The sequence below is a fragment of the Sarcophilus harrisii genome, chromosome 5 (genome assembly GCF_902635505.1).
Source record: "Sarcophilus harrisii chromosome 5, mSarHar1.11, whole genome shotgun sequence".
In the NCBI taxonomy this organism is placed as follows: domain Eukaryota; kingdom Metazoa; phylum Chordata; class Mammalia; order Dasyuromorphia; family Dasyuridae; genus Sarcophilus; species Sarcophilus harrisii.
In genome coordinates, this window is record NC_045430.1 from 269,819,683 (window position 1) to 269,840,705 (window position 21,023).

At 37.4% G+C, this 21,023-nt stretch overlaps 1 protein-coding gene across 2 annotated transcripts in view; it reads right to left on the bottom strand.

Moving 5' to 3' along the window:
• Positions 1-21,023, bottom strand: part of ZNRF2 (zinc and ring finger 2) — a 42,075-nt gene that overhangs the window by 15,072 nt on the left and 5,980 nt on the right. For both annotated transcript variants that reach the window (XM_031940476.1, XM_031940475.1), the window contains exon 2: positions 6,116-6,211. In XM_031940476.1, the coding sequence (XP_031796336.1) occupies positions 6,116-6,211 (96 nt within the window). The remainder of the gene's footprint in view (positions 1-6,115; positions 6,212-21,023) is intronic.

Sequence of the window (21,023 nt, forward strand, 5' to 3'; positions counted from 1 at the left end):
TGTAATACAGACAGGAAGGGTTGACTGGAGATGGACTTGGTCTATAAATGCCAGAGATATTTGTATCTCAGCCTGCCAGGAATGAACCAATCAAAGTTACTGAACAAGGAAACAGTCTGGCCTTTGTCTCAGAAATATTCATTTGGCAGCTTTGGGGAAAGTGGATTAGAGACCAGGCTTTTTCAGTAATAATACCTTAATAGTTCTGAGGACAGGTGAGAAAATCAGACCAAGTTCAAGAAAGACATAGGGGATGCTACTATATATATCTAGTAATCCCTATGCTTCCTCAAGGAGCTTATATTTTCCTAGGCTGGCAGCTGATTACACGTGGAGAAGGTCAATAAGAGTCAAGAATTATTCTAAGGATGAGAACCTGGGTAAATGAGATTGAGGTCTCAAAATACAGAAATCTGGAGTAGGGATGGATTTGGGGTGGGAGGAGGAATGGAGTTTTGAGTAAGTGGAATTTCAAAGACACTGGCCAAAGTCACTTAGTCTTCCTGGTCTGTAAAGCTGAGGGGGCTATGGGTGTTAGAAGTGATGAGCTCTAAATCTATAATTCTGTGCCTGAAAATTAAAAACTTTTGAAGATTCCTAGAAAGCCTATCATATCTAGTATTTTCCCACTATGAAACTGATATGCGCTTCTCTCCACCAGCTATCAGAAAAATCGGTGGAGGGAAAGGGAAAGACACCTTGTAGCATTGGAAAGCTATAAAATTTACAAAAATGTAACCTACAGCAAGTCCTTCTGGAACAAAAATTCTAGAAATTACTTAGGGAATACTGGAAAGGAAGCAGTGACCACCCAGAGGTCATAGATGCTAGCTTAAGTTCACCTAGACTGTAGCAAAGCATTCATTGAGGCATTTCTTGTTGAATCCAAAGAGTATATAAAAAAGTATTAGTCAATGACTCAAGGTCACATTGGAATAAAGTCTCCAATGGCAGGCTTCAGGTATCTGCTTTGGCCTTTACAAGGATCTGACTTAAGGCAGAGGAGGCATAACAGTCAGACTAGTTGGAAAGAACCAATATTCGTTGCCTCAGAAGCTTTTTAATGGACTTTCTTCTCAGAATCATGTCCAGTTATATATACTGAAATATAGCTGTCAAATTCTGGTCCCAAGATAGGAACCTCACTGTGGTGGGAAATAGCCGGTAATATAGTAATGTCTGAAAAGTAGTTAAGTCAGGTATAAATTCTATCATTTGATTTTTCCAAAGTTTAAGTCATTAAGGATTGTACAATAAAATTGCCCACTATAAAATTTAAATTAACCATCCAAGTTTATAGATGACCCAAAGTGCCTTGGAGTTTTTTTCTCTTCTTTGGCCCCTTACATCCCTAATGAGAACCTAAAACTCACTCAAAAAGAGTATTCAGTGACAACCACTTTGCACAAAGATGAAACCCCCCCTCCCCCAATTTAGTATTGAAAACCCTTGCCAGACTTGTTCACTTCTCATACAGCCATGATTCACCAAGTGGCCTCCTCATTTCTCCTCCAGGTTTGTACAAGTTCTACAATGTTCTCCCTCACTTTCACACCTCTGAGAATGGCTGGCTTGCTTCAAAGTTCTGCTTAACCACCCCTCTTCCATATATAAAGATTTCCCCAATTTCCCCAACCACAATATGGATTGGTTTCAGGTGAATTTCTAGGTGTACACAAAGACCTCTGAATCCAAAGACTCTTCCAGGATCCTGCCTTCTCCCTTGACATCTTCAGTCCTGAGCAGGGGCTGAGACACAGCACAGAAGACCATTAAGAGTTTTAAGGTAGAGAGGGACACGTGGCGTCCACTGAAAAGGGAGAGGCTGGAGGCTCCTCAGGGCTAGGCAGGAGAAAGAGCAGCAGGGAGACCACTAATGAAGGCACATACAAAGAAACAATTATCCAGATTGGTGAACTAGGGTGATGTTTCTAAGAATGGAAACAGACAGGTGCAAAAGACATTATCACACTGGAAGAAATAATAGGCCAGTGATGGGAGGGCAAAGGATGAATCACTGCTCCCAGATAGATGTTTGCGCCCAGCACATTACTGCCAGACAAATCATTTCACCAGCTTCCTCCATTCCTGTTCTTTTTGCTCCCAGAAGCCTTTTTCTCATTCAGACAAATTCAGGAGGCTGCACTTTCTTTTTATTTCTATCAAACCACTGCTCTTTTTTGTAGTAATCACAGAAAGTATTAACTACAACACAAAAAGAAAAAAAATGAAATTTGAAGATGTCTGGGAAAACCGGAAAATGGTGTGGCAGAAAATAGGCATTGATACCTAACACCCTATATCAAGATAAGATCGAAATAGGTTCATTATTTGGACATAAAGGGCGATACTACAAGCAAATAAGGAGGACAAGGCTTTAGTCTACTTCTCAGATCTGTGGAGAAGGAAGTAATTTATGGCCAAAGAAGAACTATAGAACATTATGAAATACAAAATGGATAACTGATTATATTAAAAAAAAAAGTATGAACAAAAACCAATGCAGCTAAGATTAGAAGGAAATATAGAAAACTGGGAAAAAATTTACATTCAAGGTGTCCAATAAAGGCCTCATTTCCAAAGTATATAGAGAACTGACTCAAATTTACAACATAACCATTGTTCAACTGATAAATGGTCAAAGGATGTAAACTGACAATTTTCAGATGAAGGAATTAAAGCTATTTCTAATCATATGAAAAATGCTCTAAATCACTATTGATTAAAGAAATGAAAAGTAAGACAACTCTGAGGTACAACTACATACCTCTCAGATTGGCTAAGATGACAAGAAAAAGATAAATGTTGGAGGGGATGTGGGAAAACTGGGACACTAATATGTTGTTGGTGGAGTTGTGGACTGGTCCATCCATTCCAGAGAGCAATTTGGAACTATGCTGGGCTTATATCCCAAAGAGATCATAAAAGTGGGCAAAAGACCCACATATGCAAAATGTTTGTAACAGCCCTTTTTGTGGTGGCGAGGAATTGGAGACTAAATGGATGCCTATCAGTTGGAGAATGGCTGAGCAAGTTATGGTATATGAATGTTATGGAATATTATTGTTCTGTAAGAAATGACCAGCAGGAGGATTTAGGAGAGGCCTGGAGAGACTTACATGAACTGATGCTAAGTGAAATGAGCAGAACCAGGAGATCACTGTGCACAGCAACAGGATTATACAATGATCAATTGTGATGGACGTGGCTCTCTTAAACAATGAGATGATTCAGGCCAGTTCCAGTGATCTTGTGACAAAGAGAGCCATCTACACGCAGAGAGACTGTGGAAACTGAGTGTGGATCAAACATTGTATTTTTATCTTTATTGTTGGTTGAGTGATTTTTTTTTCTCATTTTCCCCCTTTTAGTCTTATTTTTCTTTTGAATACAATAAATTACACCTGTGTGCAATGTTGATTTGCTTGCTGTCCAAGGGAGGGAGGTGGGAGAAGAGAAGGAGAAAACTTTGTAACACAAGGTTTTTTGCAGGGAGGGGTGAATGTTGAAAACAATCTTTGCATGTATTTTGAAAATAAAAAGCTATTATTAAATAAAAAAAAAAGTTAAAATGTCAAGAGCATACATTTGTATGTGGGATTTACATCCAGGAACATAAGCTTAGCCACATGGTTCCTTAAACAATCAAAAATACCAGCCAAATTTAGAATCAATTTTCAAATAATATCTACCAATTTGATTGGTGTTCCCTCCAGCAGCCAATTTAAAAATGGTGGGAAATGCCATGCCCTAAAACAGAAGCATCACTGTACAACTTGTGAATATCCACTGGATATTCAATTCTATCAAGCAAGAAGCACAGACATGCCCAACTACACTAATAAATACCACTCAGAAGTAGAACTAAGTGAAGTCAGTGTCTACCACCAGACAAGCTCTCTCACACTTTCTCAAACTCTGTCCGATCCTCCCTCTCTTCCATTTGGGCACCACCAGCAAAGAGATTGACCCTCTTGGCCATGACTGGAGAAGCTCTCTATCATGGCCTTCAAGATCAAACACAACTCCCCTTTCCAATCTGTTGGACATCATTTCCCTCTCCATACTCTCGAATATGGACACTTCCTAGGCCACCAGATTGGCCATTCCAAACCTCCCTTCTGTGACCCAATCCCTTTTTCACCCTTTGAGAGCCAACACCATGCAACAAAGGAAAGGTGGGGTCAAGTGAATAGAGCATTAGGCCTAGGGGTGTCATTAACTCCAGATAGGCCTGAAATCAGTAAGAAGGCCCAGTTCCAATCCAGCCTAGATGCTACCTGTGTGACCCTGAGCAAGATCCTAGAGAGCCTTCCTTCCTCAGCCTTCCCCACCTCACATTTCTATACAGAATATATTGTCTCTTCCCATTCCATCCAATCTCTTTGAGATGATGCTCTTGTGTTTGTTTCCATCTTTCTCAATACTTGGGGCATAATAGCTCTTAATGTTTGTTGGTTGCTTTAACATTCTGAAGTTCTCAGCCTCTTTAGATATGTGTGGTTCACAAGTGGAAGGTACTAGTAATCCCTGCTTAGTGTGTGTGAAGAGGGAAGGGGGAGAAATGGGGAAACTGAAGATGAGAAGTTCTGGAGTTTTAAGCTGCAGTCAGGTTCAGTCCAACATGGATGTAGTGACAATATTTGTTGGTAGTCAAATACTTCAAAGCAAATTATTCTGTAAATGTTGAGAAAAGTCAATGACCCCAAAAGCTGGTCAGCATATTTAAAAAACCACAAATACTTCCTCCTCCCTCCACACATATCCCAGATTCTAGGATTTAAGATGCAATTATAAAGAGAATCATTTCGAGGATAAAAAAATTTTTCCTCCATAAAATCTTATGTTGCACCAAAAATCAATTCAAAGGAAACTAAAATTATGTATCATAAAGTTACTCACCTGTTTTACTGAGTTCTTGTTATTGTTCATAACAAGGATTTCTTAAAATGTTCTAATGTTTCCTCCTCTACTTAAAAAATGCCAAAATTTTAAATGTACAACTATTTAAATCAACTTTCTTCTCCAAACTTCAGTAAAATCAGACAACTGCAATCTACAATGTCCCTTTTAAAGATGGTTCAGATCCTCTTTTCTTAATTGTAAATGACCTAAGTATAGAATTATAGAATTCTTCCCTTTCTAATTTTTTACTTCACTTTTTTGATGCCATTTTTTTAAAATGAAAAGATATGTGCCTCTAAAGCCTGTAATTCTATGCTCCCACACTGTGACCATTCACAAAGATTCTATAAAGCTTTATTTTCACTAATTCTAGTAAGTGATTTTTCCTCAGTGATGGATCTTCTATTAAATGTAAAACCAGGAAAATTTGTCCAATGAAACTTGGCTTAGTTATGTGGGTAGAGATTGAGTTCTCACCTACTCTCCCCTTTTCACAGTAATGCTAATATTTACATTTCAGAAATCATAAGCCAAAGTTTATTAAAAAGCTGACTTATTTTTACAAACACCCTTTCCCTAGCTCTGAGTCGATACTGAATTTTTTGTTTTGAAAGTACTGTTACATCACAAATTAGTCATGTTAGTTTTTTTCATGACCTATTCTTGAAAAGACAATATCCAATTTTCTATAAGCTGGGGTCAAGCTAGCTTTCTACCATATCCCACAGTCCAGTTATCCTTCGGGGAAGGTGGCTAACTGACCTACAACTTATTAGTGTGAGAAACACTTCTCAGCTGGCCTTTTTTCAAGTAATCTGGCTAGTTGAGGCATCAAAAATATTTCCTGTTAGTAGAAGTAGCCAATCAAAAAAAATCTAAGAAATGACTCTGAAGAACACAGCCCTGGTAGGCAGGGTAGTAAAGCAAACTGCTGAGAGGCAATAGAAGCATTGTGATTCAGTCTCTGCCTTCCCTTGCTTCCAGTGGCTATAGCACCAAATGGTGCTGGCTAGTCTTGGGGATGGGTTGGGGAAAGAAGGGGAAGGAGAGAGGTGGTTGCACACTCAGAGATAAGTTGATTTTTCTCTTAATGGCACTTGGATTTTTTTTTTTTTTAAATAACGATTCTCAATCCTTTTGTGAGGATCAGTTCTGGATAGTGAAATTTCATTAAAGCACTGAGTGACCAAGCCCAACACTGGTAACTCACCATTATAGGTTATCCGTGGCTTTGTTAAACACATCACAAGATGCAAATCCATTTCATCTGAAGGTACAAATTTGGAGCACACCGGGCACTTGAAACCTAAAAAAAAAATAAATAAATAGGAGAACCATTTGTCTTTTTACTTTTCTGAATCCCAATTTAACTCTGATAACTACTCCCTAGGAGATGGTGGTGTGGATTGTGGATACACAATAGATTTGGGATGTAAAAATTGTACTGAGAGAGAACTATGGAGAGTCAGTATGTTTGGAAGCATAATATTTGTTTAAAAAGGTTGCACATATTTAATCTATCAGATTGCTTGCTATATCTTGGGGAGGGGAGAGAAAAAAAAAAAGTTTTACAAAATTGAATGTTGAAAACCATCTCTACATTTCCCTAAAAACCTGCACTTGCTCCATCCCAAGTTCCTCAGGCTACCAGTCCTTTGGGGACACTATGGCAATCACTTGTTAACAGGTATAGCCCCATCCCTGAATACTACTTTGGACCTAGGTTTCCACAGCTACCTTTCAGTTCCCTTCAAGTCTTAAATACCCCCCAGATCTGTAGTCCTCTTATTAACCTTATTACCTTCTCTGCAAAGCGCAAGCAGACAGTGATGCAGCAAATAAAGGCCCAGAAGGCAGAAAGTCAAATGGAATGTCAGGTTTATAAAAAGTAAAAAATTTAAAAATAGTATGTTATCAAAATCAAGCAAAACATCTACCATGAAAATAATTTTTAAAAAGAAACTGTATATTGATATATTTATTGGCAACCTTCAAAGTTCTATCTGGACATTTCATGCAGGATGGGGGTAGGGGAGATTTTGGATTCTCAAAACCTCAGCCAGCACAAGGCCATCCCTCAAAGCCTTTCTGTTAAAAAAAAAAAAAAAAAAAAAAAAAAAAAGATACCCCACTGTCTCACTGTAGCCCTCACTGTTACCTTTCTCTATTAGCTTGTTTCCTTTGGCACCCACATAAATTTGTAAAAAATTTTTAAAACATATTCTGCACTTATTATAAAATCCCTTTTTAAAAGTGCTTATTAATGGTCATTATTACAAGACAGTAATAAATACAATCAGTGTGACAATCTCACTCTTCTGTTAAAAATGCCTCACTGAGGTAATGGAGTATTATTATTGTTCTATAAAAAATGATGAACAAGCTGATTATAGAAAGGCCTGGAAAGATTTACACGTACTGATGCTGAGCAAAACAAGCAGAATCAGGAATACATTGTACACAATAACAGCAGGAATGAGATCTGATCAACTATGAAAGACTTGGTTCTTTTCAGTGGTTCAGTGATCCAAAGCAATCCCAATAGACTTTGGACAGAAAATGCCATCTGCATCCAGAAAAAGAACTCAGACTGAACATAAATCCACACATGCTGTGTTCACTTTTTTCCCCCTCTCCCATGATTTTTCTCTTTTGCTCTGGTTATTTTCTCTCCTAAAATGATTCATAAAGCAATGTACAATAAAAATAAACTTACAATACTTATGACACTGACTCCCCATTGCCTAAAAAATGATCCCACAATGACCCAATCTACTTTTTCAATCTTTGTTTCACATGATACCCACCCCCCCCCTTTTCACTTCCCTTGATTACAGATAACAGGGACTTGCTAGCTGTTCCCTGATAACAGCCTGCCCTAGCCAGTCCTCTCCTGCTTCAATAATAAAGGCAGGTCAGGCACTTAATTTGGTGCTAGGTGGAGAGTTTTAAACAAAAACTAAGAAACTTTCAAGAAACTCAAATCATGTATCATACTATTCTCTTACTGTCAGTCTTTTTCAGTCCATTTTCCAAACTGGTGACTTGTCCAGGTCACACAGCTCAGGGAGATGAGTTTCCTGACTCTAGGCTGGGCAGTCTATGTTCTATGGTACCCCCTAGCTGCCCCAAGGACTAAGTTATCATGAATGCTGACCCAACACAACTGAGTTAAATAAGAGGTGGTGGGACTGAGAAAGTCCTGGCTGGGGACACGGAGCTAGAGGCTCATGGCAGAGGGCAGGACGGCAAGTTTCCTTGAAATCACTCCTAGGGGCACCAGAAGCCAGGGGAGTTCAGTGAAGAGTAGATATGGGGCAAGAAAAGTTGCCTGGAGAAGAAGCCCCCATGTTGGATGTTTAGACAATTCTCAGAATTATCACCTACTGACAACTCCAGGAGAGAATACTCCAAACCACTAATACAAGGAACACAAACCAAAACTCAAACTGGATTTTAGCTCATTCAACAAACTGGAAATTCAGTCACCACCTCACACACCAAATAGGAATTTATGAATTCCTATTATAAACAAAAGACACATTTTTACATTTTTTTCTAAAGAAAAACTCCCCAATCAGTGAAACCCCACAGGGCCTACTATGTATACCAGGAGAGAAGCACGGGGGATACAAAGAGGCAAAGGCCAGCCCCAGCTACTCTGTCCTGCCACATTCGGGTCAATAAACACCAAGAAGTCAACAAACCTACTATGCACTAAGGGCTGGGGATACCTGAAGAGGGAAAGGACAGCCCCTGCCCTTGAACTGCTCAGTAAAAGTGAGAGAGGCAACAAACCATGGACAGGATAGAAAGCAAATGAGAGAAGGGGGAGGGGGGAATGTTAAAACCGAAAGGAAGTTTCCTGTACAGGATGGAACTGAAAGGACACCCTTCATGCGGGAAGAAGCTCTGGTGGACTCCCAAGTGTGTCCAATGGTCATCCTTCTTTTTCTTCCCTTTCCCAGAGAGTTGCTTTTTCAATGTTTACAGGACTTTATCTGCCAGGTCCTAGTCTACCTTAGACTAGACTTGTTTGCAAACACACCCTTTTCTATAGCTTATTGGCACCATGCACAAAAAAGGCAATAAATGTTATACTGTGCCATCTGCATAGAGAACTATGGAGACTGAATGTGGATTGAAGCATACTATTTGTACCTTTTTTTGGTCTGCATTTTCTTTGTGATTTTTTTCCTTTTGGTCTGATTTTTCTTGCATTACATGACAACTATGGGAATGTTTCAACAATGTGAATGTGTGTGTGTGTGTGTGTGTGTGTGTAAAATATCAGATTGCTTACTGTCTTGGGGGGGGGGAAATAAGAGGGAGGGAGAAAAATGTGAAACTCAAAACTCTTACAAAAGTGAATGTTGAGAATTATCTTTATATGAATTTGGAAAAATAAAATAATTTCAAGAAAATTAATGCATTTTTGTCTAACAGAACTGGGATTTGCATCGAACTACTGAAAGTTCCATTATAATTAGTTTAAATAAATCACCTGGACTTGAGCTGAACTGTAGCACAGAAAGGAGGAAGGGAAGGGGTCAGAAAGACCTCAGAAGTTTGATCACTTGCCCTGAGCCCCAGGCACAGAAGGGAAGTTCTAGGCCAATGGCAGCCAGGAAGGAAGGGAGTGCCCCATCCCTCATCACAAGTTCTGGTCCACTCTTCCCTCACAACCCCCTCCAGAAAGTGATTTATGGTCCCAAGCTTGAGATAGATGAATTTTATCCTTGTATCATCATTGCTGGCTATTCAGTTCCTGGATTGGTCCTCAGTCTGACCATTCACTTCTTTAGGCCATTTCAGGACCCCAATTACTGAACCCTGGTCAGCATCTCATTTAACATTTAAATTTAAATAATGTTTGTAAGTACTTAGGTTAAATTTAAAGTCGAACTTAAATTCATTTCTTGGACAACCAGCTATCATTAAGTTCGATAGGCTTTTCACCTCTATTGTAAAATCATCTCACTGTGTTGCTACACAGACGAGTTCGTTCTGTCAACTGTTCTACAATAGCTCACTTAATTTCGGGAAGACAGGCTTTAATTCGTTTTGTCCGGTTTGACTGGCTAAATCATTATGCAAAAGGCAGAAGGTGAAGTCTTTGCTCAAAGGTACAAGGTAAAGTAAAAACAGCCATCTTCCCTAGGAACTTTTTTTTTTAACTTTACTTGGATGCCATTGACAAAAAGATCATACAGACCCCGACAACCACACCCACCAACAAAATACAGCAGCACTATTTGGGGTGGCAAAAAGTTATAATGTGATCTACTAACTGGGGAACAAAACTAAAAACCTGCAATTATATTAACGTAACAGATTGTTGTGCCATAAGGAACAATATTTTTGAATTTCGGATAAACATGGGAAACTTGGTACCCACTTTCCTTCTCTATCTCTAGGACCTTAGGTTGGATTATTTTATTTATTTCAACTCATAAAAAACCCCAAATACTCTGGCCCAGTATTTGTTCTCCTTAATATTATCAACCTTTATGACTATTAATAAACATGATATTAATATTCTGAGTAAAATCCTATCACCAAAATTTAGCTTTTCTTGCAACAAGCTGAAAAAAATCCAACCTAAAAATTAACCATACCTCCATATATATATTTTTGGCCAAGAGGAAAATATTGTTTCCTCTTTTCTGTGGATTCAAGATTCAAGATCAGCACTTAGAATTTCCACCTTATTCTACTCTATGTTACTGTAACTGTCTCTTCTCTTGCTTCTAGTCTTATAAATAGGAGCAAATGAGATTGATCACTGGGTTAGACAGGAGACATTGAGGAGGTGAAGCCCAAACTCCCAAGGCCACTTAGGAAGTAGCACCATCAGTTGGACTCCAAGGCCTTTGATGTCAAATATCCTTTCTCCTGACACATAACTTTGCCCAAAAGAGCAAATGAGGAGGATAAATGGATGACAGTCTAGGGTGAATTGCAAATTAGGGGGGGGGGGGAGAACAAAGTATCAGCAAATCAATTCCTCAATTATGAGTCAAGCACTGCCGTAGGCACAGCTGATAGGAAAACAAAAAGTTGCAGTCGTCAGGAGACAAGTCACAAGTATATATAGAACATGTAAAGTAATTAGTAGAAAACAAACAAGCCTTTTTCTAGACCTTATCACAAACCGAGCAAGAAAGGAATGTCCCTAAACCTAGGGCCCCAATCACAGGGGACAGACCCCAGGTGGAGGATTTAAAGGGAACCAACCACTCCCTGGAATCTGAGACTGTGAGCTGGGAATTCTTCTGGGACCCACTGAGGGCTTGTTAGCTGCACCTTCCCTATGATAATCAAACTGTTTACAAGTATAAAGATTAAGTTTTCTGGGATTAAGTATGTCAATGTCTCATACCATGGGAACATTTTAGATGCAAAGGGTTGCGTAGCAATAAGGCAAGACTGTGAACCTAGGTGTAGATTCCGTCTCTGAGGGATAAGTCAATCTCTCCTCATCCATCAAAGGAAGGTGTTTGATTAGATGATCTCGAAGGCTCTAAGTCATATGATTCTACAAGGTCAGATAGTGGGACCAAAGATATAGAAGTACTTGTGCTGCTCTTATCCAGGGATAAGCACGTGACTGTGACAAGACCGGGGAGGGAGGATCAGAGGGCAATACTTGTGCTTCTATTTAATTAAATAAACCAATAAATTAAAGCGGGCTAGCACTGCCTTTTTTTTTTTGACTGCAAAATTAACTCAAACCACTAAATAATGAACTATTCTTATACTACATGATTTATAAATTAAATCAAATTCTTTTTAATACATTTCCTGAATGTATTTAATATAATTGATTTCTGTAAATATTTCTTTGAAAAATGGTCAAAGGGTTTAAAAAAAAAAAAAAAAACAAAAAACTTCCAAAGGAGTAAAAGATACAGGACTTCTGGCTCAGAGGCTAGCCAAAGTACTATTTTAATCATTAAACCAGTAGTAGAGTGGCACCTCCTTCCCCACCCTTCTCCTATACACTTAATAGGAAATTCATGTGCTCCTTGGCCTGCTGAAGATCACCGAGTCCTCACTTCTTTCAGGTCTGACTTGGTTTCCTCTCATTCTCTATTTAAAATATTCATGTTCTCACTAATTAGCTATTACTTTTAAATGTTGTCATTATAGACCCTGAATCTGAAAGATAAAAATTATAGAACCAACATTAGGCTAATTGGAAAGCAGTTTAACACAACTTTTGTTTTTAATTTTCAACAATGTCAGAAAATGAACTGTGGGTACTACAGAAGCTACATTTCATGAAAATTGCTTTTTAATAATTCTGGTATAATTTGAATGAGTCAGGACTCTTGATCTGTACTTATCTTTTATCTCTTTCAATTCTTCTAATATTTTCATTATTGAAATACATAGGCTCATTGGTGATGAAAATTGCCAAATCTGAAGGAACAAAGGATTGCTCAGATCAGAGTTTGCTAATAAATCAGTCTCCCTCCTGCCTTCAAAGTATATTAAAAGTCTAGAGACTTGAAACAAGAAATAAAGCAACACAAATCAAGGAAACATAGAATTGAGGACAAATAAAATGAAAATAGTAGCACCATGCTGAGGAGGAATAATCCATGGCTCTTCAAGGAGGGGAGGAAAAAGGTGAATAGTCATATCTAATAAACAAGCTGGTCAAAAAAAAAAATTGGAAAGACTTTAAATGTGGAGGAAGAGTCTGGAGACACCTCCTGCTTCATTATAAAAAATGCAGGAAAACAGCAGAAAGACTAGTTGAAGGTAAAGATATCTGGGTGACACAGGGATACTTGGGGGGAAAAGAGGGAAGAAGGAGGGGAGAGGCTGGCACACACACAAGCTTCACCTCTGGGCAGGGAGTTAATTGGACACACAAGACACATAGCCAGACGCACACAAAGCCAAGTGAATACCTAGAAAACCATGGAGGGTGTAGTCTCTAAGAAGTTTTTACCAAGCTATAAGAGGTTAAAAGCACCGGCATGAGGCCAAAAACTTTTAAAATCGGATTTGCTTGATATACTTACCATAAAACTATAGGCTCCGGAAGGAATATAGGTAGCAATAGTAGGAAAAAAAGAAGAAAACCAAATCAATGCAAAGTGATGGTGGGGTTTCATTAACCCCATACCCTGGTAATGGTTGTGGAGCTCCACTCCTGGCAGTTAAGAACCTACTCCTATTTCTGCTCTCAGGCTGCCTTTGGTCCCTCGTATGCTCAAAATTCACTCTAGGAAGTCTTGTCACTTGTTTCTAATACCATAAAAATGGAACTGTATTAGGTATGGAGGGGAAATATGTTCAAATAGTTTCTGCAAGTCCTTTATTTTAGCTGAATTGGTACCAAGGAGTCCCCCAACCAGCTGAGAGTTGACCGCATATTAATTGGTTCATTGTTCCGTATTTCCCTGAATGTCACTTAGAAAAAGCTTTGTTTCAGAATTACTAAGTAAGGAATATACACATATGTGGCTAACTTTTTCCACTGAAAATTCTGTAACTAGAAGGTGAGGAGGAGGGAGAGAGACACCAAAGACAATTATTGTTTAACAGATACTTTTCAAAGTAATGAGTAAGTCTAATAAAAGAATTCAGATTTGAGCTGAAGATATTTTCCTATTTCACTCTCACTAAAAACCTACACAAGAAACCTATCTTGTGAATAAATGATGTGTCAAGTTTTAAATTAAGATAAAACAAGCCAGGATAAACTTATCCTTTTAATAGTGTAGTAAGAATGAACCCATAAACAGAATTTTCTCAACTAAGGTTAAAAACTTCAGGGATATGCCAACACTTTAGGTAAATCCCATACAAGTCCAGATTTACAAAATAAGGGCTGGCTATATTCCCCATAGGAGTCCTATAAATAGCAAATCTTATTTTAAGACTCTAGAAGAATCTCATTAGCAAAAACTGAACCACAAACCTCACAGAAATGCTTTTGATTTCTTTAGTCATCATCTCATCAAAATGTAGTGTGTATAAATGTTTTTCCCTTTTTCCTGAGGGACCTTTTAAAATAAAGCTGAGATGGCCAGACTTTACTCTTTGGGCTTTTTCTAATAAACTTCCCTACTAAATTGTGTTCCAATATACTTGGCCCTTAATCTTTTCCCTAAGGATCGATGGTTGTGAAAGCAACTGATTATTGACCCACCCACAAAGAAAAAAGGCGGGTAACACCCAAAGGCCTCAGACATGCCAGAGAGGAGGATCAGAAGCAGCAACAAAAAGGAAGTCACTTTCTTGGAATGTGGGTTTTTCTCTTCTATGTGAGGTCTGAATGATGCCAGGTTATTTTAAGTCTCCATTAATTTTTAATTATCTTTTAATAATTACTGTCTACATTTAACAGCTTCTCGTGCTATGAATGACTTTAAATCATTTTTTTTTTTTAAAGATACAATTTCAATCTGGACAGTTTTAAGGAATAGATTTGACTTTCATACTACAAGGGCACAACCCCATTTTTACAAACCAAAAGGTTGTTTCTACTTAAAATTGCAACCCTTTTTTTGAGTAAAAACAAATCACTTTTACAATTTGCAAATGAATCATACTTTGAAAATAGGAACTATAACTTCTTCTTACAGAGCAAATTGGTTTACTATAGTTGGGAAATTGATAGGTTAGATGGCCAAGATAATTAACATATTAACTTGGTTTTACAGAGATCCTTGCTACAAGTTATTCAATGCAATGAATGCTTTTAGCTAGTCGTTTTTGACAAGTAAAATTATTTACCTTAAAAAAAAAGACCCAAATGGTTTTATGCTATAACACAATGTTAACAACTCAATTCTTAAGTGTTGATTCCAGTCTAAAAGACTGAGATCCTAAGCACCCCCCCCCCACAAGAATGGAGGTAGTGTCCCTAAAGGCAGAGCTAGTGAATTGACTTCTTTCTTCCCCAAAAGACAAGTCTTGTATTTAGTTTATACTTAGTCAGCATAGTTGCGAAGAAAGGTCAACCTATTCTTGTCAAAGGCAAGATATTGAAGGCCCAACTCTCTTGTACTTGATGTTGGAATTCAGTCTGCATTTAATTCCAAAAACACTAAATGTCTATCATCTGCACAGCATTATTCTTTTAAACACCACATATTACAAGGATGCGAAGCAAGGGTAACTGGCCTAGTCAGCAGAAGAAGCAACCCCCAATTTCATTCCCCCTGAATCTTGCCATCTGGTCCACACTCATTTCAGTATTCCCAGAAAGACAAGTAGCCCCTCCTCACAGCTGGTCTGTAAAACAAGACCCTACCACAATTGATCCTAATCCTGGGCTCCATTTTCTCAGCTTTTATAGACGATGTTCTCCTGGTTTCTCTTCTGAGCTGAGCTCCAGTTTTCTTAACAAATAGCTGAGGTTCCTCCAGGGTTCTAACTCAATTCCTCTCCTTCCTGCTAATTTTCTTGGTAATCTCAAGAGCTACAATAGTTTATCAAATGACTTGTCTAGCCAAGTATCTTTGGGCACTTCAAGATGCCGTGTAGTGCCTTTGACATAATACCAATCTAAAATATTAATTAGTAGAACTGTAGATAGCTGTTTTATCTTATTAAATATATTTTTTAATTTGAGTAAATTCTTTCTGAAAAGCACAATTCATAACATAGATCAAATGTTTACTTCAATAATAATTTATTGATAAGGAAGCAAGAAAGAATGAGCTACATTTATAGAATTCTGGAACTTCAGCTTTCCCCCTTCTTTATAAAAGATTAATTTGCAATTAACCTTTCCTACCCAAACTAGAGATGGGCAGTGAAATATTCAAAACATAGTGAAAACACAGGCAGAGGGGCTGAAGATAAGAGCAGCAAGGACTGTGGAGATGACAGGACTTTTTAAGGTCTTTTTTCCTACAAGGTTTACATAGTTCTAGGGCTAAATGGAACTTCAGAAAAGCTTGGTCCTCTCCACCTGGGAGCCCAGAGAAGTTAACAAGTGCATTAGAGAAGGGATTTAAACCCAGGTATTCTCAGACTTCAGAAACCAGGGTTCTTTCCACTATTGCCAGGCTGCTTTTTTATTATTTAAGAAATTCATAGTTATACCAACTAGCATATAGCATATACAGCTATAACAGTTCATAAAAATTTAATCATGGACAAAAACAATATAGGACTTTAAAGAGCCACAAATTTAAGCTCTCCAAATCTTTCATTTCTAGCCAACTTTCAATTTTCCAGGAGCTCATGATCCAAGTCTCATGCTTATCCTTCTGTTGGTATTTTTCCTATTAGCAGTATCTGAATCAGATGCAGGAGAAAAGGATTCCTGTGAAAGCTGAGAATTGATGAATAACACCTATTTACATTCCTAGAAAGTTTTCTAACTACATAGATCTTTCTCTTATATTCTCAACTGAACCTCTGAGGACAAAGAGAGAAAGGAAGAAAGAGGAATTAATTAGCAAAAAGGGAAAGGAGGAACTATAAAGTTGGTAGTCAAAAATGCTATCCACTCTCCCTCTGGTCCACAGGAGTGCAATAATTAAGAGTCAAGGCTCCAATTCGGATCTTTTCTCCTCAGATCCAGGGATATTTCCATTATACCAAAAGAAAATTATAAAAAGTTTTGGTGGGTAAAGGCAGTTGGCTAAAATGAAGTCTCAGGTTCTGTTTACACTATATTGTGTAAAATAACCTAATCCTCCAACTGAAATCACCAGAGCATAGATGCTTTGAATCCTCCATAAATAGATAGGATCTCAAAGCTGCTCTAAAATGTTGAATGCAAACAAATAGAGGTGCCAGGATGGAATTTAGATTTGTCATTCTGCTATATCCCTTATTTGTCATTTTTAAAGTGTTTAACTGGCTTAAGGGGGGAGGGGAGGAAGAGGATGGGGCATCAAATTCCTAGTTGTAAGATATGACAGAAAGGTTACGGGCAGCTAGGTGGCCCAGTATGCTAAGAGCACTGGCCCTAGAATCAGGAAAACCCGAGTTCAAATCCAGATTCAGACACTATCTAGCCATGTCACCTTGGGCAAGACCTGCTTCAGTATCCTCAACTGTAAACTGGGAACAGCACCAACCTCCAAGGTTGTTGTAGGGTTGAACATCGATGAAAACTGTAAAATGCTTAGCTCAGTCAGTGTCTGGCACACATAAAATACTATATACATATAGCTACAGTTCAATAATCATCATAATGATTCTATCAGGTTCAAAATTTTAATTACACCTCTTTGAACAGGGAAAAAAAAGGGGAAGGAAGAGGAAGAAAAAGGAGGGAAGGGCAGAGAGGATATGCAACCAGAAGCAGCAAGTATAGGTTATGATATTCTCCAAACATCTTTAATGTTGAATAACATTATATATGGGTCATTTTGCAATAGCAATGTTAATAATCATAACCAAACTGTACCACAACATAACAAATACCCACACCCAGGACTACCAGTCACTAGGGAAAGAAATTTGGTACTTCTCCATGTCATGTTTGCACAGAACCAATTTATGGTATGTGATTATTTGTTTCTGGAATACAGCAAAGAACAAAAAAAAGCAGCCAAAAAACAAGAAAGAAAGAATTTTTTTCCTGGGCCACCTTCAGTCTCTATACACTCCACTTTGGTTCTATTTTTTTTTCCAGTATATTTCTACTAACAACCTTGATTATTCCACAATAGTTTAGAATTAAATCATGAGAGATTGTTAATGATTTTTTTTTTTAAAGTGTGGTGGGGCACCCAACAGCTCACTGAGGGAACAGGGCCTAGATCTTTTTAAAGACACAAACAGCAGATAATACCTCAATAAACACTTCAATCTACAAACATCTTCACAAAAATATCACTATATTACAGCACACTAATGATCATGAAAATGAGTTACCAAAAGTTAAATATTTAAAAACTGAAGCAATGCCTTTAGCTCTATACATTTTGCAAAGTTGTGCATTCGTTATATTTAGTATGTAAATACATCATTCTGTAAAAAACTACTCCAATGAAAAATATTAAATACTTATCAAGGCTACTATATTGCCAGTTTTAGTTAAGATAAATGGCAGACTCAAGCTCCTTCTACCAACTTCAAGGTGAGAAAAAAAAAATTGGTAAGTTTCCTCATTTGTAAAGAGGGAATACCTCTGCCATCAACTACCTCTAAGTGCTGTTATATAAAAAAAGCAAAATGTTTAAAGTTACTAAAGGTTGACTAAATGCAAAGGAATAGTCTAGGTACAAAATGAAGGAGATAGCTGAATGAGGAACAGACTGCCCTGAAGAAACCTGCACTCTGCTTGGAGGGGAGGGAGCAGGATGCTAAATAAGAACAAAGTAACTTGCAGAGGGAGAAGGCACTGATAACTTAGGAGAAATAATTCTCATTGGAGGTGAGCCCAGAAAGCATTCCAAGCCTGGTGAATGAAAGCACAGAGTTGTTCAAGGAACAACTAGTAGACAAAAGTTTGTCTGGAATGGACGGTACTGCAGTGAGAATAACAGGAAAAAAGGTTGAAAAGAATGGAACCTTATCTTTAGAGGACTTCACATATTGGAACAAGAATATGTATTTTATCATTAGAGAGCTAGTTTTGTGTTTGTTTGTTTGTTTTTATAAAGGGAAAGTGGGAAGATCAGAGCTTTAGAAAAAGTTTTGGGTACTGTATTGTGATGTATAATAATGAGTAAATTATGGTATATGAATGTTATGGAATATTATTGTTCTGTAAGAAATGACCAGCAGAATGAATAGAGAGGCCTGGAGAGACTTACATGAACTGATGCTGAGCGAAATGAGCAGAACCAGGAGATTATTATACACTTCAGCAACAATACTATATGAGGATCAATTCTGATAGACATGGCCCTCTTCAGCAATGAGAGGATCCAATTCAGTTCCAATTGATCTGTCATGAACAGAACCAGCTACACCCAGTGAAAGAACACCAAGAAATGAGTGTGGCCCACAACATAGCATTCGCACTCTTTCTGTTTTTGTTTGCTTGCATTTTTGTTTTTATTCCCAGGTTATTTTCACCTTCTTTCTAAAATTCAGTTTTTCTTGTGCAACAAGAGAACTGTATAAATATGTACATATATATTGTACTTAACATATACTTTAAAACGTTTAACATGTATGGGACTGCCTGCTATTTAGGGGAGGGGGTGCAGAGAAGGAGGGAAAAAATTGGAACAGCAGTGTTTGCAAGGATTAGAAGAAGATTCCAATGCCATTAGACAGGGGAAAAGTGATAAGAGATCTACCAATGTGGCAAGAGAGAGAAGCACTGATTGATGGTAGAGAGTTTGGATATGGGGAATTATGGAAACAAAGAGTCACGGTTGTGAATCTGGGTGACCTCAAGGGTGGTGGTGACTCAAAGGGAGTAAGTAAGTTTGAAGGAAAGAGGGAGGTTGGGTAGGGTAGAAGGGAAGATCAGCTCTATTTTGAATATGTTGAGTTTGGAAGAACATTATGAAATAAGAGTTCAGGGAGTTCAGGGAAGAAATCAGGTCTGAACTTATTGGTAGAGAGAGATAATGGAACTAGATAAATAAAATCACCTAGAAGAGTTAAGAGGAAATGGACAGAATCGAAAGGTATATATAAGTTGGTTGAGGATAGCACTGGTAAAATCTGAAACAAAGAGTTCATTCAAATGGTGGATTCAAAAATCAGAATAAAGGATGGAAAACTTTATTACTAAGTGAAATTATGGTACCTGAATAACACAATTGACATGGGATACTTCAGTTTGCAAATGATCCCCAACAAAGCACCAATCTATATAAAACTTTATGTAACAAATGTATCTATTTTGAGTCCAAGTAATATAATAACACTTTTTTCTGACACAAATTTGATACTCAAAATCTCATGAAATATTTGCAGAGATGATTCCTGTCCACTTGTTAGGGGACATACTTTCTTTGGACTATTAAGTCACTCTGAAATTATTATGTTGACTGTTTACTTTTAATGTCATTATCAAATATTATTAGACACATATATTATTTCATTTTATTGGTCAGCTACTAAAGAAGTAGGTAATATATCTCTGGGATAAAATACTTTGGACCTTTTCAGAGTGAGCTTTCAGAAGAGAAGCAGGAAGATAATTATAAGATACACTGGGTTTGAAATTCTTTTACAGGATTCATAGTTGTGCAAAAGTCAGTGCCCTAGTCCTAAAGAGTTGCAAAACCACCATCTCTTGATGAACTACAAAAACTACTTTGCAACCTACCTTTCTTTAAATTTTAGAAGAAACTATACTAGATACAGTCAGGAAGCATCCTTACAAAATGTTTTACAAGTTTATAACTTTTTCACTTACTTTTCCCATACCATTACTATAAGATCTATTTTAAAATGTCAAATATTAAAGTCTCTTCTATTGTATTTAAATATATTTGTTCCAAAAAGCCAGAAGCATAAATGTGCTTTCTTAGTACCACTGGTTATGGAAATCTTTGTACAACCTCTCCTCCCAAAATTAATCTACATTGAACACTGTATTTCTTACTATCTGCATAACCCAAACATTCTTCATCTTAATAAAATAAGCTTTTTTCCTTTAAGCAAATTTTTTTTTAAAGCAAACTGTAGCTGATGGGAAAAGCTTGTTTAAAAAAGGATTCTATCTGCATTATAGACTGATAATATTTCTTGAAGCATTTAAAGGGCTATTTGTTCAAAACACTATATACACTCTACAAAAGGCTATTCTATAGCACATTTTTTTAAAATGCTAAAATTCTGAATTGATATAAAATTTATCTTAGAGGGAAATAAAAACATCCCAAAAAATAAACAAAAAAGGCAACCAAAGCTTTTTCTACACTTTCCAGTCCTGGGAGGAGGAAAGCAATAGCTGCTAGAAATGTTAGCCAAAGGAAAGGAGGCTGACTTGTTTACATTCTCTAATTTTGCTGACTAAGTGCTACAAGACTGTTTAAGTGGCTTTATAAGCCAAGCAGTGTGGTTAGATGTGTTGATGAACAATAAGACATAAGAAAGCAAGCTTTAAAGTACAGAATGACATAGAAATTCTAAAATATAAATTTAACCAATAAATTCATGCAAAAATGATAGTCTATCCCTCAGTCAATATTTAAAATACATTCTTTCCTTTGTAAGCAGTT